At 36.1% G+C, this 24,184-nt stretch overlaps 1 protein-coding gene across 2 annotated transcripts; it reads left to right on the top strand.

Annotated features, from left to right (window-relative positions):
* Positions 1–1,024: 1,024 nt before the first annotated feature.
* LOC130614563 (fibroin heavy chain-like) lies at positions 1,025–24,132 on the top strand. Of its 2 annotated transcripts, none has more exons than XM_057435989.1 (9): positions 1,025–1,716; positions 2,587–2,809; positions 4,742–5,965; positions 6,504–6,582; positions 7,040–7,763; positions 12,349–13,900; positions 16,675–16,991; positions 17,487–17,721; positions 23,637–24,132. In XM_057435989.1, the coding sequence occupies exons 1-9, from the start codon at positions 1,659–1,661 to the stop codon at positions 23,959–23,961; spliced, it is 4,737 nt and encodes a 1,578-aa protein (XP_057291972.1). In that variant the 5' UTR covers positions 1,025–1,658; the 3' UTR covers positions 23,962–24,132. The 2 variants fall into 2 exon arrangements, with proteins under 2 accessions (XP_057291972.1, XP_057291971.1); XM_057435988.1 differs by having other exon boundaries at positions 17,484–17,721.
* Positions 24,133–24,184: the final 52 nt, after the last annotated feature.

Below are 24,184 nucleotides of genomic sequence, written 5' to 3'. Positions count from 1 at the left end.
TCCGCAATCTATTTTCCGCCAACATTAAAATTTTAAGATTATATTTAAAAGAACTGCAGCATATTATAACGATGCGCTAGTTTCAATTGGTTATAAAATGAAAAACTTTTTACAAATAAAGTTAAGAGAGAAAGAAATCGAGAAATGCTACATGGTTCCGCTAAGGTACATGATTCAATCAACCTTTCTCAATTAATGTGCAAAGGACATTAATAGAAAGTTCCTGAAAAATATTCTACACAAACTCACCAAAGGTTCCCTATTAACTCTTTACCTAATAGCTTAAACCAACTCACAACAAGAACGTTATTTCAAACTTCGCAATTTTAGACGAAAGCAATTGTGCCCTATTAATGAAAAGAACCAGGTTAAAAAAATTTATTTTTTTATTTTTTTATTTATTAAGTAACATGAAAATATACGACAATAACGATATATTGGGCTGATAGAAAACACCTTCAAAGAAGACTGGAAACAATATATAGACACTTTTTCATTATTACCTATTTTTATTTATTTATTTTTTATTATAATTACGCAGTAATCACTTCAGTTCCAGTGCTGCTGCAAATACGAGAAGAAAGCTGTCAAATAATATCTGGTGTCCATATTTATCTGCATATTAAAGAAACAAGGGTTAGAACTAATACCCTCATGTAAGATTGTCTATCATGCAAACACTTTAAAAAAATGGTGAAAATACATGAATCCTTAGTTTGCAAATGAATTCAACTTGCTGCCAAATGCTTCCACTACAAGCAATACTTAAAATACTCAATTAAAGCACAGTACCTGAGTTGCTAAGAAATTTGAATGAATCTAACTTGAAAAGTTTTTCGGTTACTTTGCAGAAGGTCGTAAAATTTTGAAAATTTTTAAAAAACTTCAAAAAAGCTAAAAACACATGTATTTAAACGCTGTCAAATTCGTACCTACTACTGAGAGTAAATTATTATTCAGTTCAAAATATCAGACGATAGAGATTTCCCATAAACGAGTATCAACGATTGTTTGCAGATACAAGTAGAACTTCTGTCAAAACAAAATGTTTGTTGCTACTATAAAATACTACTTGCACAACAGTTGCTTAGCAACAAATTTCAGTGCTGTTGATTATAAGCTGCTTAAAATTAATCAGCTCTCTTCCAGCACGAGGGTTAGAGTCTAAAAATATTTTTTTTTTAAAAAAGGTTTTCAATAACGAAATGAGAAACCGTATAGAACGCCTAAAGCCTTGGTTTGTTCTTATAAACTTTTGTTTAAACCAATAGTGGGCTGGTGATATGTTTTGGTTTAGTGATTTTACGCTGGAGGCATTTTTTTATATTTTCTTGTTTCTAACAATTTTATAGTTTGTTTGTTTTTTTTAGTATTGTGTGCCCACAAATAAATGGTAAAGTGTGCTCACTTTGCGTCTTTTTTCAAATGTTTATTAATGTGACTATAAACCGTGGAGAAAGGCGACATTTTTGATAGTTTTTTATATCTCAGCCTATCAATAAAACTGTATTATCTAACAGTGTAGCCTCTCTGTGAGAGGGTTGTTTTATGTACAGCATCTTACACAAGATAAAAAAACGCACATATACGTCAACACACACGTTAACTGTTTCTTTTAACCGTTAAACACACGTTCTCGAGGTACTTACTACAGTCATATGGAACAGACAGGACTGAAGTGGCTTTATATTTTCCTTGTTTTTTATTCTGCAACAGGTAAGAGCTTCTATTTATTTTTTTACATTAAGAAGTAATTTTAATTTGTAAATTTACTATTTAGCATCAATACAATTTCACGGTCAAAAATGTTCTTGTCAATACTAACTTCCTTTCCATGATATAAGTTTATTTGCATTTTCGTGCATAACAGAAGAAAGTAAAACAAAAATTATATCAATTTTCGTTGTTGCATACTTATTGTCGAAAAGGTACAACTTGTTTCAAACGAGACACCATACAGTATCAGCGTTTGGCTCGGATAGAAGTTTAGAAAAACGTTATGACTTTTCAGGCGTTAAGTGTAAGAGAATCTCTCACAAATGTATTAATGAAAAAGTTATTTCGCGCGCAAAAATTGCTAAAATTGCTCGTACACAAACACTCAAAACGGATTAGATCAAAAAAAAGAAAGGCAGTAATGTAAAACTTGACATTTTTTATTGAAAAATTAAAAAAAATTTTTTTGGACTTTTTATGTTCCCGTTTATGTATCTCACGAGCCTTTAGACAGTGAAATATACGAGAAATAAAAAACACAATTATAATGTGATTATTTATGTTGATTTCACAAAAATTATGAATATATTTCCCGACAAGTTCTTGTATTTCAAAAAAAACAATAACTTTACTTAACCAATCATGAAAAAGATATAAGCTTTTGCACGTTATTTCAGTCAATGAAAAAAAATATAAGCTTTGTACCGAAGATTTGAATAATAAGTAAAAAATGCACTCGTTTCTCGACAGAAAAAGAAAAAATAGCATATATTTCGAGTAGATTAGCGAGTCACAGCGCGAGAAAATTTGTTATTAAATCTTTTTTTTATTATTGTTATGTATGATTTCTTTATTTTGTTTCTGCTTTAGGTTCCGACGAGCAGGAGGGGCTGCAAGCACATAATAATTTTCGTAAAATTCATAATGCGGCACCATTGACACTGAACTCAGAAATGTCTGCTAGCGCGCAAAGCCATGCAAAGAAATTAGCCGACTCAAATATATTCGAGCATTCGAGCAGTAAAGATGGTGAAAATATTGCATTTAGCTGTTCACAAGAAGCTTATGGGTCGAAAGACGCTACGAAAGCGTGGTAAGACCTTCGTATACATGCAGTACAAACTCACTAAATTTTCGTTTTTCAACAAGCAGATACGGATGCTTGAAATAGCGATGCGGAAAATATGTCGGTAAGCAATCCCACGTAGAATTTTTCACGGGCTAAAAACTAGTTAGTAGGCGACACAATGTTTTGTCTAGGGCTGAATATTTCTTCAGCTTCTTATAGGTTCAACTTTCGCTCACTCGTTTCTTGTTGACTATAATAATTGACAACCTCTGACAATTTTTCTTCTTCCACTTAAAAAGTATATACAGATCGCAATACATATAAAACAGTCTTAATCATCACTCGCTCGTTCACGGAGAAATATATTGGTTTGGTCTTTTTCCCGTGTTGTGGTTTTTCGACAAAAATATTCAATTTTTTATCTGCCAGTTTATTTAATTCCAAAATGGCTATTTCAAAAGCGATAAGAGGTTTTGAACCTTACCTCCAGTGACAAAAAAAATCTATTTAACCAACTCAAATTATACACACTTTAGAACCATATAGACGTGTAATCAACCTGTTGATGAATAATTTTTTTTTTGATAAAGTTGTCACTTTTTATTTTCATTTTCTAAAAAAAAGAAAATTTTTCTTCCGTATTTTTTGGCGGTAAAATAAGCTATATATTAAATATCAGTAAATCGAAAGTTTGTTTTGACGAGAGAACAGAGACAACGGGAGGAGGAGGATCGTTGTTCAAAAATGCTACGTTATTAGCTTCAAAAAGGTAATTAATACCTCTAAAAAGATTTTAAAGTCATTGTTGGTGCTTTATGTACAAGAAACTTATATGTTTTTATGCAAAATTTCGAACGGAAATAGCTGATTACCTATTTCAAAATTTTATTTTATTAGAAAAGTTTGAGTTAAAAGCAAGGTAAGTACATTTATCGAATAAAACATTGATATCCAAATATGTAGGAAACTTTTCTGTCATTTCTCAGTTATATTTAGATGCCCAATATTATACGTAACATGGTTTAAGTTGTTGTTTATGTGATCATAACCTTTTTTACCGCCATTAGTTCGACTTTCGTGTAAGTCACTAAAGTCGAAAATCAACAGCTATTTCGTAGCCCCTTCAAGAACAAAATATTTATTTCACCCAAAACTTGCAAACCTTGCTCGATAAGTCCACTCGAAATTGTCAAAATGAGCAGTCCCATATGTCCACAATATTTTTCTATCAGAATATGGGTTTTATGCTGAGTGACGTGGTGGAGTATTTTGTAGAAGCTTAAAACAGAGTCAATATGGATTCTCATGATTTTAATTTGATAATTCTCATCTTCTCATATATTCATTAACCCATGAGAGAAAACGAAACCCGAGTGAAGCAATCTCATAATCTCAGTTTGAGCTATGGAGGTGAATTTGAAACAACACAACCAACTTCTCTTTTATTCTACTTAATATTGCAATTAAAGCTTTTTTTACTGTGCGCAAACTTATAATTATCTGTTGAAACAAAAAACACTCACACAAAATAAATTTGCACTGGCATGCTTTCGCGCAGAAAACATTTGCAGAGTTTCAACTCCTTTCGCACTGAAATTTTGCCTGATTTCGAAGCCATAATCAAGTTTTAGGTGTCTCTTATATTAACACTCGTATTTTGTCTGCAAACACGCACGAAATACATACAGGCAACCAAAGTTGCGGCTTTTTTTACAAGCTTAAGTGCTACAACAGTGTGCAACGACAGGTCACCAGCTAGATAGAAGAATACGTTCAAAAAATGTTTGGAAAGTATTATATCGAATAAAAAAGCAAATTCCTGTTTGTAACTTTTGCAAATTATAGTGTGGTTACAGGTGGGTGACATGAAACTCGTGCCGGTCAATTTGAAATTTCATACTTGCTTAAAATGTATGTATAATGGTAAAAAGTTTATTCACTTTATGTTCATCTCAGGTACGCAGAAGTATGCAAACCAGGGTATACATTCAGCGCTTCGTCAGGCTTCTCAGCAGGAACTGGTCATTTTACGCAAATAGCTTGGAAGGCCTCCAAGGAACTTGGTATCGGCATCAGTTCTGTGAAAAGAGATGGTAACACATGTGTCTACGTAGTGGGTAGGTACAGGCCGCGTGGCAACATGCAAGGATCATTTGCCGAGAATGTTGTGAAAGGTTCATTTACAAATGCAATGTGCGACAAATTAGATTCGATTATGAATGAAGGAGGTGGTAGTGCTGGTGATGCAAATGCTGGGGGTGGTGCAGGTGCTGGGGATGGTGGTGGTAATTCTGGTGGTGGAAAAGATGACAACACCGCTGCAGGTGCGGGAAATAGTGGAGGTAACATCGGTGGAGAAGGAGGAAAAAATGAAAATAATAATGCAGGTGGCGGCATCGGTGGAAGTGAAAACACCGTTGGAGATGGTGCGGGAAATGGTAAGGGGAATAAGGAAGGAATGGGAAGTAACAGCGGCGGCGGTAGTGGAAGTAACAGTTTAACTGAAGCCGCATTTTTAAATGTACCAGAAGCCGCTAAGACAATTGCTAAAGCTGCCGCCACTGGCGCAAAGGTTGGAGGCATTGCTGGTGCGAAAGCAGGAGCTAAATCCGGTAAAGAGGCAGCAGCGACGGCTGGCGCTAATGCTGGTGCCTCTGCAGCTGGCAATGTGCAACAAAAGCATATCATGTCTGGACGAAAAAGACCTGTTAAATTGTCCGCAGGCGTCAAAATGATACCTGATGATAGTCATGCTTTCCATACAAGCTATTTGCCACATCATCACGTTTATTTGCATGGACGAGATGAAACAAACGATCTTTCGCGTAAATTGGAAGAGGTCGCAGAAACTGCTGGAAGTAAAGCGGGCGCTGAAGCTGGCGCAGAAGCTGGTAGGAAAATGGCAAACAAGCAAGCTGGCGGAGGTGAAGAAAAAGGAGGCAGTAAGTCATTTGAAGAAGCTGGTCTCAAGGCGCATAATATTTTCAGAAATATACACGGTGTTCCAGATATGACTTTGGATGAGCAAATGTCAGCGGATGCTAAGGCGTATGCACAAACGCTAGCAAACTCAGGACAGTTAGAACATTCGAAAGATAGAAAAAATACGGGCGAAAATTTGGCTTCAGCATGTAGTAGCGAGAATACACAAATGTCAGCGGAGGAAGCTACCAAAAATTGGTACGTAATAATTTTTTCTTTATTCGACAAATGAATGAATAGTAATGTTGTTGTTCATTAGAAATGTATTCGTTATTTCAAGTAAAGGTTTTTGATCCTCCGACATAAAACATTTTCAATGTTGCTTACGTACATGTTTTTATTCATAAGCATAATGCATATACGCATATTCTGGCTCAGATAGAGGGATTTTTTAAATGTTTATAATTTGTGTGTGACGCAGACTTCCTAATACACAATAATTTAAGTTTTAACTTTGCGTTGTGTAAGTATTCTGTCGCGGTTTCTTTAAAGATAAAATGGAAAAATTTCATCTTACCGGTTCATAAGGCAAAGTTAATTCTTTTAATTTTTTTTGCTAAAAGAAGCAAATGTAAGTATACTCAAGCCTGATTGTTGTTGTTTTTTTATATCCCAGCCTTTTCGAATTTCGAATTTTTATTGCTAAGAAACTGTATTGCTATAGAACTAACCCGTCAAGGCTTTCCAATTTTATGTCAGTAATATTTTTCACATCATCATGTTATTTTATTCTTAGGTACGGCGAAGTATGCACACCTGGGCACGATTTCAATTCTGATGGCGATGGGTCTGTAGGTACTGGTCATTTCACGCAGGTATTTTTTTTTCATGTTTTCACTAAAGATAAATTTATTTTCATTTGATTTGCTAGATTAAAGTAGATAAATCCATAGGTAACCACCGCCTGTGAACAAGCCTATGCATCTCAATTTGCACATGATGTCTTTCCAACATCTAGTTACGAGCATTATATATACTAGTGTATTTTATACAGTCAGCAGCCAGTAGATGCTATGAAAGCAGTAAAAAATGCTAGAACTGGTTCTTTGCATCTGCTCCCGTTTGTTTATGCTGCTAGGCGTTAAATTTACTGATCTAAAACATCAGTACTGTTATTAAGACATATGCTACGAACACCTTTAGTTTTTAGTGAAACACGAAGTAGATAAGGAATTTTGTTTGCTGTATCGCCGCTGTCGTGCATAAAAATTTTAAATCTCTGTCAATTATTTTTATTTTTCTGCTGCAAGATATGGTAAACTATATTTACAGGTAGTTTGGAAGACTAGTACCAAACTTGGTATGGGCATGGCAACAGGAAAGAAAGACGACATGTACTGCACCTACGTGGTAGGAAGATATCGAGATGCTGGTAATTTCCTTGGAAGATTTAAAGAGAACGTACCTAAGGGCGACTTTAGTCCTGATGTTTGTAACAAATTAGATGAATTGATTAAAGATATAAGTAGCGGAGGAGGGAGCAATGAAGCCGAAGGAGGTGCAGGAGCTAACAGCGATCAAGGTGGAGCTGGTAGTACTGGCGGAGGTGGTGTAGGAGGTAATGAATCAGAAGGTGGAAGCCCAGGTGGAAATGTTGAAACTAGTGGTGCAGGAGGAAGTGGTGGCGCTAGTGAGGGCAACGAAGAAGAAATACTTCAAAAGGCAAAGGAAGCAGCAGCTAGTGCGGGAGCCGAAGCTGGAAAAATAGCCGGTGAAAGAGTCGGACGTGAATTAGCAAAAGCTTCCACAGGAAAAGAAATTACGCCCAACGCAAGAAAATTTACATCTCAAATGCGCAAAGCAAATGTAAGATACAACAGTCGTGGAGAGGTTGTACCAAGCGCTCAAGAAGCTATGCTAAATAGTATGAAGCAGTTGAAAAATGGAAAGAGGATTGTAATGACCTTTAAAAGAAATGGTATCGGTGACAAATCCCCAGAGGCTGCTGCTCAACATGCGGGTGCTGTAGCTGGAGCAGAGGCTGGAGCTACTGCTGGTAGGAAATTATGTCATACTTTCTGTTGTATAAGAAACTTCATGTACCCTTTAACAAATTTCGCTAAAAAACTAGAGTTGTGGGAATTCCAATGGCTTATAAGCTTTTCCGCTTCGCTGAAATAATTTTTATGCTAGAAACGAAAAAAACAGAAAAATACTGCTATTTAATTGGCTATCTTGCTCCTACGGCACGAACCTCACCGTTAAGAAGGAAAAATTTGAAAAATCCTAAATTTGAACTTTTACACATTTTTAAATAATTATGCAGTTTTCTTAAACGTATTTCATTCCTTCTTTTCAAAATATGTTAAAGTCACTACATGATGATACTATTTTCAAAGTGCTTCAATTCTGATCCTAGTTCTTTCTTGAGAAAAAAGGAGCACAACTAAAATTCTGTGACTAACAGAATTCTTACAATTTTGCTATTGCTTACAGTTTCGATGAATTAGAGGCGCGAAACACTCGGCCGAATCATTTTTTCAAAATAATGATCAAGTCGGAAATTTTTCAAGCCTCATAATTAACAGTTTTTTAGCAAAAGTGCACCTGCCTAGGAGTTGTGTCTCTCTTTCTTTCTCCAAACTTTCTTTTAATTCTGGACGTACAACCCGGGAAATTATGTGTCATCGATGTTCCCTGTCGTCGATGTTCCCTGTCGTCAATGCTCCTTGTCGTCGATGTTCCCTGTCGTCGATGTTCTCTGTCGTCGATGTTCCTTGTTGTCGATGTTCCCTGTCGTCGTTGTTCCCTGTCGTCGATGTTCCCTGTCGTCCATGTTCCCTGTCGTCGATGTTCCCTGTCGTCGATGTTCCCTGTCGTCGATGTTCCCTGTCGTCGATGTTCCCTGTCGTCGATGTTCCCTGTCTATCATCACAAAATTTCTTTTTTGAAATACGCTAATAGGTAAAATACTTTTAAATTTGGAGGTCATAGGCTTACAACTGGAGGATCAAACGAATCTGGGGGTTATAAGTGGACAACTGACCAACTTTTTAAAAAATTTCTTGGTAAGAATTATTTTCGTTTGTCTAAATGGCAAATTCGTTGATCATCACGACCACGTAAGTAAACACACAAAGTTGAAACACCTAGCCAAAGTTGTAATGGGCTGGTCGCAGCCTATGTCAACCTTGTTCCAGAGAGCCAATGGCGTTCTTTGATATGAGGTTGAAACATTTTCTGTGATCGAGGTTAAAATTCACGCAAGTGCCCAGAGGTTCATACGGTAAACAGGAAATAGCGCGCAGAGAAAAACAGTCGCAAAAAAGTCGCGAATTTCTGGATCGTACCAACATAAACGCTTTTTCTTTGATAGGATTTAAAGCAAAACAATAGATATATTGTATAGAAAAATAGAGAATAATAGCCAAATAATAAATAGGAATAATGACCAGCCTGGTTAGAACTTTCAATTTCTTATAAAAAAGCGTGTAATAAAGAAGGCTCAGGCACAACGTGGACTCGGTAAAAAGTGTTCATCTTCAATTAAAACTCGTTTTAGAAGAGTATCAACTTATAAACAGGATAAGATGAAGTTTTCGTAATGTTGGAGGTAAGATTTAAGCTGCGCTAAGGCTTAACCCTATTCGTCCCACCCCGGCGGGCATTCATGAACATTGAACTGCCTAGTTATTTTTCATTACTTTCCGACTCTGGTGATTTGATGTTAAGCGTCAACTGTTTAATTATGCATATCAATGTTTAATTATGCCTGTCAGTGTTTAACTATGTCAATATTCTGATATAAATAATATACGTCTACAATAACAACGAGGGGCCACACCCAAAAATGTCCCCGCAGTTTTAGTCTCAGCTAAGAAGGTGGGGAAGGGGTGATCGTTTCTATAAACGTTTTCTCTGGGTTTAAAAAGCTCGTTACAGGGCGGCAACAACTCTTCTATTAAAACAAGATATCTAATCAAAAGAAAGAGTAAAGAAACGAAGAAATGACGAGAAAAAAACAACAAAATAAGCAGAATAATTTTTTTTGCAAAGAATTTATGAAGAATTTTTTGTGACTTTAGAAATTAAAGTCCACTACTCCAACCCGATAGATCTTTTCGACTAAGTTTCAATTTACCGTAAACGTGTCATAAAAACATATCTACCTAAATTGAAAAATATTTGCAAGATCTTGAAAAAAATGTTTCGCTCGCACATTTCGCAGATTTTAGTAAGTTACCGTGCTTTATTTAAATCTCAGTTTTTTTGTATGGTCAGAATTATCTGATTTATTCCGTTGCTTAAAACATTGCTGTAACATTTTGACGTCGTCTTTTACTTTGTTGTACTTTTACATACATATCGTGCGTCAGCTAGACTCGATGATTGAGCTTTGTCAATTATTATAATACTTTTTTGTCAATATATCCCGTCATATTTTTAAGTCCTATTAAAAGTTATCCGACATGTGTCGTCCGTCACTACGCCAACATTGTCGTTGGAAGGTCAAGCATCAGAATATGATGTTGTCATTTGTAACATTCGGTTTACACACCCGTTATTTCCATATTTGTAGCGAAGTTCAAAGTTTCAACCTGATAAAGCTCTTCTATTTTTGCCTCCTGAATGAATCGGTCACGTTTGTTCGAAATAACGCATGTGTAATTTCTCAACAAAAATATTTAGAAAATAAAAACTAATCAGGTCGATATGACTGAAAAAATATATAAAATAATGCATAAAGCAAATCCTAACAACTAAAAAACACAATTTTAAAAGACCCCATCCGCATGCTTTAAGCGTAGAAATTGCCGGCACGTTTCCAGCACCAGCAACCGATCATACATATGACGTTCCGACATAGCTAAGCGACGGCCAGTACTTTTATTCAAGTTCTGTATTAACGGACAATTGTTAATCAAGTCGTATTCGTTTGTCTCGATAGGCATGCTAGTTGATTCGTTGGGCAGTGAGGAGTATCCAGATTTACTTTCTCCGTCTGAGACTTTAAAGATTTTTTTAATGAAGTTTGATTTTTGCTTTAATTTTCTTTGTTTCTTCAAAACCTTCGTTCCTGCAGAGATAGCAGCAAGCAACATGTTGGGGTCATTCTCGATAAAGACTGGTAAATGAACAGGCTTCTTGTTAAGCTGATTTCGTGATACGGTAGCATCATCTTGGTGGAAATTCCTCGGCCTGTATGGTCTACATACACGTGTCGTCCTTTGCTCAACGTCAGCCACATCACAAACTATTCGCGACATCATTTGAGTTTTATTGCAGTATGTAACAGAACATGATTCGTATAAACCCGGTGCATCATTTAAACTACCTGTTAACGGTTGAATGTTGCTGTTTTTCAGCAAGCTCGAGTTGTGTTCTGGTAGGAGTTGTTTAGTAGACGTGTGTTTTTTTGTAAATAAATGACTGCTGCGAAGTAGCCTCATTTTTTTACAAGTCTGCTTTTCTTGTCATAAAGCTTTCTAAGTGTGGATCGCGAAATCAGTTCCAAATCAATAAAATTTAATATGTGATTCTAGCTTTTAAACCATACTCATATCTTGTATTATGTTTGCGCATCGTAATTGGTTGGATCGTAATTTCTTTTTACTATGATTGGTCAAATATTTAGCATATGTCTTTCAATTATTAATAGGTAAAATTATAAAATCGACTATTGCGTGCAACTGTCTTTAAAAATGACTCACAATTCGGGAAGTTTTCAATGAAGTCAGTTTAATTTGTTTGATAGAGAGAAGGCAAATTGTTGTATAAAAAAGAGTGACGCAAGAAATTTTACGTTGGGAAAAGCGGCGTAGATATGTTTGCAAAAACACAGTTTTAGCCCACGCTTAAGAGTGGTCGGCATATATCAGTCCAACTCCATGTGTTAGATTATACAAAAGCAATCGTTCTTTTTTACGAAGTTGAAAAGAGAGTTAATAAGGGCGGAGAAGATGTGAGTTTTCAAATGTTTAACATAGGGAAAGATTGAATTGATTGATGTCACCTTTTGAATTGTCTTTTAATTTATGATGCTGGTTTTTTAAGATACAGCGGCGCACATTTCTCCCATAAAGAACTCTTTGGCGCTTAGATGGATTTTAAAGATGCATTCATTTGAAAATAATTAGTTTCTGCTCATCCCTCAAAATCATATTTTATCGATTTACTTTATTATCGTGCACCAAAAAAATGATTGTTCTCAAATATTCTCAGATAATTGTTTCGTCGAAGCAAGCTACCAAACAACATTTTCACTTTCAGTCCTACTAAAATTAGGGAATTTTTTAAATACGTACGTCCTTTGGGTACTCACCTAAATACCCGTCTTCCTCGAGCACCAGCCTCCATCAAATACGCCACTCGTAAACGTGCTTCGTCAATGATGCGCCTACCTCGACCAAGCTCTGCACCTAAACTCATTTGCAAACAAATTTATTTCAGCGAATAATTACGATATCTGTGTGCTGTTTATAAAAGTAATCATTCTATTTGACATTGTTACTGCATACACTTCGTTTATTAATTATAAGCATTATTATTTCCCAATAGAACAGAATAGATGGCAATGATTACATGTTACAAAAAAAATAACTGCTTTCTTTGATTATTTCAATATTTTGTTTCCTTGGCAGGAGCTGCTGCAGCTGCGAAGTTGGCAAAAGAACAACTGCTGAACAACCCTGAAAAAGGCGGGAGTAATGATGCTGAACCTGGTCCAAACACACCCGGTGGAACAGTGCAGCCAGGAAAAGGTTCTAGTGGAGATAACGATCCCAGTCCTAGTGGATCAACTAAACAAGAAGGGGGAGCCCAACAAGGTGGAGGAGATGGAGATCCTGCCCCCGGAGAGGGAGTTCCTGGAGGATCTGGATCGAAGACTGCAGAAGATAGCTATAACGGAAAGCCCACTGAGAATACAAATTTTGGTTCGAACGAAGGTGGTGGAACACAGGATAATGGTGAAGCGGGTGCAAGCTCAAGTGGTGGTAATCCGACTGAAAATGCAGGTTCTAATTCTAGTGGGCCTTCTAAAGCCAATAGTAAAGAACTAAAGAAGGCTTGTGCTCTAGCCGCTAAAGAGGGCGCAGAAGTTGGGGCAAAAGCTGGTTCGGAGGCTGCAGTTAAGACTGTAGATGCTGCTAAAAGACACCGCATTAATAAAAGATTTTATCTATTCAGTTCCTTTCCTCATCATTCATTTGAAACTCATCCTACGACTGAACTATACATGACACCTGGCACAAACTATCCATCAGGATCTGAAATGCCAGCTTATACTAATGAAGATTCTCAACAAACTAGTCTTCGAAAAAAAGCTTCGGAGATTGGAAGAAAGATCGGTGCCGAAAAAGGAGCACAAGCCGCTGCTGCGGCTGTTGTTGACGCAGTAGGTGGAGATGAGCAAGTTAAAGCGGAGGCTGTACAGAAAGCAGCAGAAATTGGGAAAAAAGTGGGTGAGGAATCTAAGCCTGTAGATAATTCAGCTGGGAACACAGTTGGAGATGGTGAAGGCACCATTGATGCTGGAAGCAACACTGGAGGTGGTAGTGAAGGTGGGACTGGAATCAACACCGGAGGTGGTAGTAAAGGTGGGGCTGGAACCAACACCGGAGGTGGTAGTGAAGGTGGGACTGGAACCAACACCGGAGGTGGTAGTGAAGGTGGGGCTGGAGCCAACACCGGAGGTAGTAGTGAAGGTGGGACTGGAACCAACACCGGAGGTGGTAGTGAAGGTGGGGCTGGAGCCAACACCGGAGGTAGTAGTGAAGGAGGGGCTGACACCAACACCGGAGGTGGTAGTGAGAGTGGGGCTGGAACCAATACTGGAGGTGGTAGTGAGGGTGGGGAAGGAAGCAATACTGGAGGTGGTAGTGATGGTGGGGCTGGAAGCAACACTAAAGCCCCTTCCCCCGAAAGCCAAAGTGGTGCATCTGTTAGTAGCTCTGAATTCGCTAAAAGAGGATTAGAAGCCCATAACATATTTCGTAAGCTACATGGCACACCGCCTATGAAGTTAAATGATGAAATGTCAAAAAGTGCAGAAGAATACGCGAAAAAATTGGTTGCAATGCAACGCATGGAGCATTCTACGAAAGAAGGACGAGACAATGCAGGTGAAAACTTAGCCTACTCATGCACATCTGCTAGTGAAGAAATGAAGGCTGAACAAGCTGTACATAACTGGTGAGTGAATTCCAACGATACTGAATCTATCCAAAGGTATTAAGATTTCGTGAGAATAAAAATTTGCGAAAATAAGATTCCGCATTTCGACGAATTGAAAGTAAGGTTTCTGAATTCCGCTAACAAGGAGATGTAAATGAAGAAAGGAACAAAAATCTTCAAAAGTTTGCGATTTCGCTAAAAGTTTGATTCATATGAAAAACAAAATGTCATACTCCATTCATACTCTTATTTGACTGTTTAATTATGGACAGTTTTGCGCTACATTTCATAATTTTTTTAACAGCTTAGCGCCACACTTTCCACAATAAACTAAAGAATTAATTTTTCGCGAGAAATATTTTGACAGTAAATTTCATTTTTGACCATAAATTTAAGTTTTTTTATTTTTTTTAATCCCCATGAGGCATGTGCACCATAACAAATTAATTATTGATTGTTTTAGAATCGAGCACAGCGAGCTGTGTTCAAAATTGTGACATGCTTTTAAGTTAAATTTTTCAGATATTTAGAAGCGTGTCATGTTTTTTAAGTTAAGTTTTGCACATATTTGGAAACGTGACATGTTTTTTAAGTCAAGTTTTGCAGATATTTGGGAATTTAAAGCATGACTTTCATATGAATAACAGTATTTTAAATCATTTGTGATTCTAGGTGTAGAAGAGTTATGGAGACGAGGTTGATTTTAGCGTCAGCTTTCTATTCTTCGTCCGAATCATTGTGCAGCGCTTTTTTCCTCTGTCACGTAAAATTTGACGAATTATGAATTACTAGTCGATTAGGCCCGTGGAAGAATCCACTGAGGCAGTATAAAAATGAAATTCTTTTTCATTTTTATACTTCCTCAGTGGATTCTTGCAGCCTTATTTGAATTTTTGATGACGTCAGCAACCCATCCACAAAAAAATAATTCAGAAGCTTGTTTTCACGTTGCCTATATTATGTAGAGCTTAAAGCGCTGATCAAGAAAATGTATATGATCATGTGCTTTTGATGAGCGGTTAATGAGCTATCAGGGTTTAAAAATTTTGCTGACGTCAGCAATGGGCCGTCAAAACCTAGAAATTTCTATACTTGTTGCCTCCATCGCATAGATCTTGAAACTCTGATCAAGAAAATGTATAGGATCATGTATCTTTGACAAACGGTTGCAGAGATATTGAGGTTTAAAGATTTTCCGAGGACGTCATTAACCCGCCCATTCCGAAACGGATTGGGGGACCCTAGTTTGGGGAACTTACCCAAATTAGTCCTAGGTAGTCCCTAGTTACCCACGCGGTGAAAAAACATTGACGTCACCACCTCGTTTCCAAGTTATTTGCCCTCAAAGTTTTAGGTGCACTGTAATGGCTTCACTAATTTAATATAAAATATTGACGTTAAAGTAGTGTTATTTACGTCGAGCCGTAACGTCAGAATATTTACCATATTAGACATGCATTTTTCGCCAACATCAAAGTAAAATGAATATATCCACTTTGCCTGTTACAGAGACAAAGAACTGGCGTATTATTATATAGACTAGTCGTTAGCCCGTGGAAAAATCCACGGGTTCGCCCGTCCTTTAATATTACTCGTGGCAACAAAGTGGATAAAAATATATCGCATTTGATATTCGTGCTTCCGTAACATCATTTTCTAACTCAGTGGGGGGTCCGCGCAAAGACAGACAGACGACGGCTATTATTATAGAGACTAGTCGTTAGCCCGTGGAAAAATCCACGGGTTCGCCCGTCCTTTAAACTTACCCATGGCAACAAAGTGGACAAAAATATATCGCATTTGATATTCGTGTTTCCGTAACATCATTTTCTAACTCAGCGGGGGTCTGCGCAGAAACAGACAGACGACGGCTATTATTATAGAGACTTGTATTTAGTCCCGTGGAAAAATCCACTATAGATACCAAATAAAAAAACAGCAAATAGTAAGCGAAGTTAACCCTAAAATTCATTGTTCTTTTCGTCAAAACGTTTTGTTGTTGTCCTTTCAAGCGGCAGTAAATAAAACCAATATGTTTTTCATATAACAGTAGACAAGAGACACGTGCTTAAAGGGAATAATAAAATTTAATTACCCGTGTCCTTTGTGTAATAAAGTTTACTTCACAAAGGTGTTTATGAGAACAATAAAATAAATTGACCGTGACTTTTTTAAAACAAAAATTTTAAATCAATTTGAAAAACCACGCAAAAGACAGAATAAAAATAAAAGTTTAGCAAAAGTGACATGTTACCGCGACTGTTTCTTTAGAAAAAGCAGCACATCCACTTTGCCTGTTACAGACACACGGAACTGGCGTATTATTAAATAGATGCCTTTTTCGATTTTTTTTTTTTTTTTGGGGGGGGTTAATTTTCGCGAATAGCATCTTAGATTTTTATAATCGCGAGTATAGAATTTTGCGGAAGTCACAAAAACAAATACCCGCAAATATTACTGCCATTTTAAGGTAAATTGCATCATTAAAACATTATTGTCCAGCGCATAACACTTTTGTTTACATGTATACACATAATTAGGTTTTCTTTCGCCATTTGTTCTGCCTATTCATAACGATTTATTATTCCTGAAAATAAGTTTGGAGAGTTAGGGATATTCACGATAAACTTATGAAGCACAAATTTCTGACTTTAAGCATCTCAAAAACGCCCGTTCTTTTCATACTAAACAAGTTTCACGTTTAAACTACAGTACGGAGAGTTGATTGTGTTTTGCACTTATTTGTAGAAATATGATGTCACATTTGTTTTTGTCATATCTAATTTTACTAGGTATGAAGAGGTTTGTGATCCTGGCTATACATTCGGTTCCAACTCTCCTGCTGGTGGCGTTTTACATTTTACACAAGTCGTTTGGAAAGGCTCAACTGAACTAGGCATGGGAAAAGCTGTTGGTCAACAAGGCCCGATGACATGTACGTATGTAGTGGGAAGGTACAAAGTAGCAGGAAATATGGGTGGCGAATACGTAAAGAATGTACCACAAGGACAGTTTACAAAGGCAACATGTAGTAAACTTCAAGATATGATAAAAAACATAGGCGGTGAAACGTCCAAAAGCAGTGAAATAAATGCTGCGGAGTCACCTGGTTAGTAAAACTTTTTTATGGCAACTTAAAATTCCTCAGTTGCAAAACAATCTTATAGATATAAACGTCGTAACTTACTCTCAAAACGCTAAGCATACAATATAAATACGAACATAGCTGTTTCCATTTTTGGAATGAGTAGCGAATTTTCCAAACCAAAATCGACTTGATTTTTTCGACGCTGGTTACCCTTTAAGAAATAATTCTGACCGGAAAGTCAGTACTTTTTTCGCCCTCGAAACAGCAGGTTTATTTTCTGCACGCAGAAGCATGACGATACAAGAAGATTGAACAATATAGTGCTAAACCTCCACGAAATGAAATATTGCGATTGCGAACCTAGAATAACTTATCTCCATATAGACAAAATCAAGAGCTCTAATGTTTTCCAAAATTCTTAGTATCCACTAACTCCCTAAACTTAACATTAATTTGTTTTGGTAGCCTAGCCACACACTACACTTAAAATCAATTTATTAATGTATTTTCCAGTAGATTCATTCATGGAACAGGCTTTAACTGCACATAATGACTTTCGAGACATCCATCATGTGTCATCACTACGCTTCGATGATCAATTAAATCAGGAGGCTCAACAGTATGCAGAAGAGTTGGCTAGACGAGGCAAATTAGAACATGCAAGAAATATTAAAGATGGAGAAAATCTAGCTATGAAATGCTTGGCACCACAAGAAAAAGAACCAAGCGGGAGTTTCTTTACTACCCTCTGGTAGGCTGTTGATCTTAAATCCTTATTAGTCTAAAAAAAGGAAGCTTGAAATTCTCCACAAATTTTCAAAGGCTTTCACCATTTAGGTCTGACATTAATAAGATATTGCGAGCAACCATTTTTTTTATATTTTTATTTTGTAATAAAAATCTAAATTCATCCTATCTAAACTTAAGCTTTTGTGATCGAGATAAAACACTGTACACATCCTTCATTTATGTATGCATCAGCGGTTTTTTGCGCCATTTCTTTATTATCATGTTTGTTAAATGATCTTATATTCAATAAACGATAACAAGTTCTGTTTGCTTTGCTTTTAGAAGGTTCAAGTGGGCATTCTATATGCATACGTACATACTCTGCTGCGGCTCTAGAGTCAGCTTTAATTGCATTTGTGTCGAAAGTTTCAATGAGATGAAGTTCTTTTAGTGATCTAACCCTGCTAAGAGCTACATAGATCTGCTATTAATAGAATTTTTTTTTGCTTAACTAGGTCAAAACTAATAACAGCTTCATCAAGACTTAATGACATGTACAAACATAGCTCACTGCTAGTAGATATTGGCTTCGTTTGATTGCTGGAGAAGATTCTTTACCCTTTTTTATTAAGATAGAGGATTCTGCCTTTTTAATGGAAGCAAAGAGATGCTGCCTCGCAAATGGATCTGTATTCATTTTTTATGACAGCTCTGGGATCATCAAATTTAACATAAATCTTTGTTACACTTTCATTTTGACTGAAGGTGTGCTTTACATACCAATTTGTCCATTGATTAACCTATCTAGAATGTCAATATTAACTGTTAACATTATGCGGGCATCTACCTTAAGTTTTAAAATACCAGCAAGACCACCAGTTTCAGACTGCTTATGACACATAATTTTATCAATTTTTTTGACGATGGTATTCTTTCGTAAAATATCAATTGCGAGGATTTGGTATAATGATTTAGGAACAGTTTTAAGCTGGATTAAATGTCACAGGAGCATTCTCTGCAAAAATGTGGATTGCATCCTTGGGATAATTTTAAGTTACTGGAGTCATAATAAACCAACTTTTCAAGATATCAATATGATTTCGTTAAAAGTGAGCAATTCGAACATGATTAAGAAAATCAATGAAAGTATTATCACCAACGTTGTCTCGTCACTTGTGTGAACTTAGCAATTTTGAAATGCTTTCAAATGTGATCTACGTTTTCCCAAGTATTTTTGTATTCTGTATAAACTGGTTTTTCACCAATTGAAGGCAATTGAAAAAAATCACCAACAGTTATGACAGCTAGACCAGCAAAAAGATTTTCGGCAGAACATCCTAAAATTTCCTCCAATCTCATGTGAATGTGAAGAGGCGTGTTATTTGAAACCACTGAAATTTCCTCCAATCTCATGTGAATGTGAAGAGGCGTGTAATTTGAAACCACTGAAATTTCCTCAAATCTCATATGAATGTGAAGAGGCGTGTAATTTGAAACCACTGAAATTTCCTCAAATCTCATATGAATGTGAAGAGGCATGTTATTTGAAACCACTGAAATTTCCTCCAATCTCATGTGAATGTGAAGAGGCGTGTTATTTGAAACTGAAAATTCAACAGTGATAATAATGTTCAACTCTGAGTACTTGTTGCGTAAAGCAGACATTTTTTGTCACTCAAAAAAGGCAAATTTTCACAAAAAAATTTATTCAGAATATGTAGTGCTGTGTAAATAGTAGTTGCATCTATATTTATAGCAGCTACACCGGTTGGTGCCATAAGTAGAAATTTAGTTTTTTCATTATCTTTGCTTCTAATGGAAATTACTTTAGATAATGAATGAAACATTACTCGAGTAAGGAAAGATGTAATGGTGCTATATTGGTCGGAGACAACGTATTCAAGTTTTTCATTTTGATATTTGTCCAGTTATAGGGCACATTAAAGATTTATTTAAAGATCTGATTTTGTCATTCAGTTCATCATTATAAAGAAGAATTTGAGCTCTGGCAGACATATTAGGTATATTGTCAAACAGTACTGCATCTTCAGAAGGATTTCTATCAACTAATTCAATTACTGAATCTAGCAATTCCTGTTCCACTAAATCATTTTCTTGTTGTAAATAAACATATGTACAGTTGCGAAGGTCAGCACTCAAATTTAGTAAAGCATCGTCCACTAAATCACTTAACAGATCAAATACTTTTTTTATTTTGGTTAATAGTACTTACAACACCAAGCTCCTGTAACTGAACTACAGAGAGATTTTAATGCATTCTCATCTCGAAAGGGAAAGAACATGAACAGCAAATAATGAGCATATTCTTCTGGATGTTTATTTCTGTTAAGCATATGATATCGCAAAACTGTTTTTAACTTTCTACATTAAAGTTTCTCTTCAAAAGACATCATGGCAATTGCTTTAGTATAGTTGCAATCTGCATGATTGGACTGCATCAATTTATCATCTAGCACCACAGGTTGAAAATCATTTTCAATTCCATCAAATCTCTTACTAGTACGATAGTAATGAGACAGAAATGCAAAAAAAATGCTATCCAGGTTCTATATTAACCATATTGAAAAGATGAGTCAGGCCTGTCCAAACACAGTCAATCATATTGCGCTAAAATATGTCAGCAGTGCTCTCTTCATGAAGCTCGTCAATTTCTTCTTAGCTCCGACAAATTCTATAGTGTTTTTCCGGTAGATTATTATTGCAAGGTTTACACCAGGAAATGTTTTCCTAGGCCACAGCTCTGGCATAAGTAAATAGACAGCTTCCTGGACAGAACATTCTCGTTTTCTTATATGCTCTAACTATTGCTTCCATTTGCTCAAAATGACTTTTGTTAGACCTGGCAGCTTCCTTTGCAGCATGCTTCATTGCCAGGGAGATTTTGAAAAATATACATACATGTATGTTACAACAGCCAGGTAATGATTGAAAACCGGTTGAATATCAATGTTTGCTTTCCAAGATTGCAATCCTTCATCAAAATAATTATTCACTAAACAGAAACATTCGATTGCTATCAAGTAATGAAAACATAAGAACTATATCAGCAGTCACATTTCAAAAATTGAAGCCTTACCTGTGTAACTTTAGTCGACAATACAATGCATTAAAAGAAATTGATGCAGGTAAACGCAAAGAAATATGGTGTCGCTAAAAACACAGGGTAAAATATTTGAGGCAGAGTCAGATAAGGTTCAACGTTGTACCTTGGAAGTTTCTAAATTAATTGAAAAGGAACTTTTACAAAGTTTAAAACAACCTAGTATAAAAGATTATTTTTTATAACTTCATTGCTAAGAAAATTATCGTGTGGAACATTATAAAGCATTTTTTTTGTTCCTCCCCCTGTTTTTGATTATTCGTAAATTCCTCGGTCTCCTGAGATTTCAGATAAGAGAGAAGTTCGATAAGTGGAACTTTTTTTCGGTTTCATAGAGGTTCCACTTATCGAGCAATTCGGATAAGTGGAACATTCAATAAGTGAAACCATTTTTTTCGGTCCCGTGGAGGTTCCACTTATCGAGAATAGACTGTAGTCTGAATCAGATGCAAAACGCTGTGTGTAGTTCAATAGTCTTTGGTTGAAATATTTGTAGGCGATAACATCACTTGACGATTCACAGAATATCCAAACTTTTCACAATGCTGATCTTTCAACAGAATTGGGTTGCTGACCTTCACAAGGGGCCGTACTTATTTCCTCAGAAGTTGGAGCAGTATTAATCAACATAGTTTCCTGTATATTAAACTTGAATAAGTCCAGTGGGCTTTCGTCTTTCTCTTGGTTCTCTGAATTGTCAGCTTGCTCTTCACCTAAATTTTTAGCTATATTCTGTGATAAATCTAGCAAATCATTTGGATTATCGTAAGAAACTTTAACGTCCTTATACAATTGGTTGTGTTTTTTCATATATTCAAGACCTAAATAAATTGACTGTGGCAAAACAGCCTCAAAACAAACATGGCATCTGAAAGCAAACGTTCTTTTCAGTTATATTATAACTGAACCACTGCTGTCAACTCCATGTGGCAATACATCAGTTACATCAGTTGTGTCAATGGGTGCATTACATATGCAACCTTTTAATTTTGAAAAACGACCTTTTTGCAATAGTAGTTTTTAAATAGAACCTTTCGAGAAATAAAAACACGTTCCAACCTATTTAGGTTTTTTATATCAGCTGGTTAAAATGTACATGCAATTTATTAGAAACAGCTGGGGCAGGTAAATGGCCTTTCTTCGAACTTTTATGGAAAGTTTAGCATAACTCACTTTTTTTTTGTTTGGAGATTCATAAACCGTGAAGTCAATTTCTTGATATTTTTTCTTGAGAAATGGAAGAACTGACCTTGGTGCGTATAATGACTGGTTACAAATAACACAAACACAAGTTGGGCCTTATTTGATGAGTTCCGTAGACTTCGAACTGATGTAACACTAAGTCTTGAAGACTTCCTTGGACTATCAATAATTTACGTTTACGTTGCAACTTTTTTATCCTGTTAACTCAGAATTACTTTCAAGAGCTTCTGATTGATAAATATTTTGATGTCGCATGTATTGCTTTTTTGATTTCCTATTGTGATTCAAAGTTGATGTGATTGAAAAAATTGGCATTCTGGGTCACCCTTAACTGCAATATATTGAATATCATACTGTGTTTTTAGGCATTTAAAAATATTACTGATGTAATTATTAATTTGATACAAATTTAAGTACTCTAGAAGTACCATCTGCTACAGACAAACAACTGGTTCCATCTATCATTTTACTATGCGAATCAAGCAAATATATCGAATGTTTCAGCAAATCCCAATTAGGACAAAACTGTATCCTGCGCAAGTGAATATGGCACCTTTAACCAATCTCATTAGATGCAAGAGTTTTACGTGTTTCAAGAACGTTAATTTCTTTTACGAAAATACCATTCAGCATGCTCAGAAAATTAGGTTGGACTAACTGCCTTTCAATCATTATGTTACGAGGCATTTGATCAAATTCTAGTGGTCCTATGGCTTTCAACAAGTTGAATAATGCATCCCCTTGATTCAAAACATAGCCTAAGTCCCATGATTTCCATATAGAAGCTTTCTTAATAGCGCCAAAACATACTGCAATATAAGAATTACCAGTACATTGGAAGCCAGCAGTTTCACCAAACTTAGAATCACCTTGATAAAATGATCCCCTAACTATCTTGGAAAAAGGACCTGGATTACTTTCAACACCAGAATTATGCGGGGTCTCCAGGTTGCAAGGAAGGGGATCGCAAAGGTTGCATTCTACTCTACTCACTTTTCACAGGGAACGCAAAGCATACAAGACACGCGCAATGCATCATTAGCCTAGACTGGACTTTGCTACAATAGAGGCTTACAGGCTGGAAATCTGCCTCACCGTTCCGCGATTTGAATAAGAACATTTGAGACTGAAAAATATACCTGAAATTTAGAAGTTCTGAAGGGTATATAATTTCGCAATAGTTTAACTATAATTTCGCGGTGATTTTGATACCTGCTATATTCTGTAAAATGTGCATCCAGAATTCTGTTGTAACAGGCATATTAAAATGACATAATTCTTTCTATCACACATTTGCTGCCAGAGCAGCGCTATGACATTCTGTTTTATGCAACAAAATCATGAAAAATCATGCATGAAAAAATCGCACCGTGGCCCTGAAGTTCCAAAATCGATCCACAATCGACTTCGATTACGTATCGATCGCATGAATATGAAGAGAAAAAATTCACATTAACTGGAATTACCACTTAATCTAACATGTCAACGCCTTTGTTAAATCAAAAATTTACTCTTCTATAAATTTAAAGCCAGATCAAGCATTATCAAGATTAGCATATTTCTTAAATAGCCTGATAAATGCATCCCATTAATTTATCTTAAAATCCTCTTAGGTATGAAGAAGTATGCAACCCTGGGTATGATTTCACAAGTGAAAAATTCAACAAAGCAACTGGTCATTTTACGCAAGTCACATGGGACGGCTCAAAAAACCTTGGTATAGGGCGCGCACGAAGTAAGATTGGCGACACAGATTGCGTGTATGTTGTTGCACGATATCGTCCCGCTGGAAATTACGAAGGCGAATTTTTGAAAAACGTTTTGAAAGGGGATTACGATCAACTGATTTGTAAAACACTCATGAAAAGACATCTCACACCGAGATATTTTAGCAGAAGAACAAAACATTCCAAGAAGTACAGCACGTGGATTTTATAAAAGAGAAAAAAAGAACACAATGTGTATAAGAAGCATTCACACACAATGCAAGTAATTTTTATTTTTTATAGAGATTATTTTTTTATATATATAGCTTGTAAATAAACGATTTATTGTTAGATCATCCACACCAATTTCTCAACAAAAAAGTTTCATAAACGACATTGCATCCTTGCTTACTACACAATGGGCATTTCCATTATAACAGGGTTCCCGCATGATA

The sequence above is a fragment of the Hydractinia symbiolongicarpus genome, chromosome 11, assembly GCF_029227915.1.
Source record: "Hydractinia symbiolongicarpus strain clone_291-10 chromosome 11, HSymV2.1, whole genome shotgun sequence".
NCBI lineage: Eukaryota > Metazoa > Cnidaria > Hydrozoa > Anthoathecata > Hydractiniidae > Hydractinia > Hydractinia symbiolongicarpus.
The sequence above is the reverse complement of the archived record's forward strand: the minus strand, read 5'-3'. Positions and strand labels throughout refer to the sequence as shown.

Excerpts from the sequence above, each read along its gene's own strand:
- LOC130614563 (XM_057435988.1), top strand. The coding sequence starts at position 1,659 with ATGGAACAGACAGGACTGAAGTGGCTTTATATTTTCCTTGTTTTTTAT. Across the intron at positions 7,764-12,348 it reads AGAGGCTGGAGCTACTGCTG|GAGCTGCTGCAGCTGCGAAG; the intron begins GTAGGAAATTAT and ends TTTCCTTGGCAG. Across the intron at positions 17,722-23,636 it reads AGTTTCTTTACTACCCTCTG|GTATGAAGAAGTATGCAACC; the intron begins GTAGGCTGTTGA and ends AAATCCTCTTAG.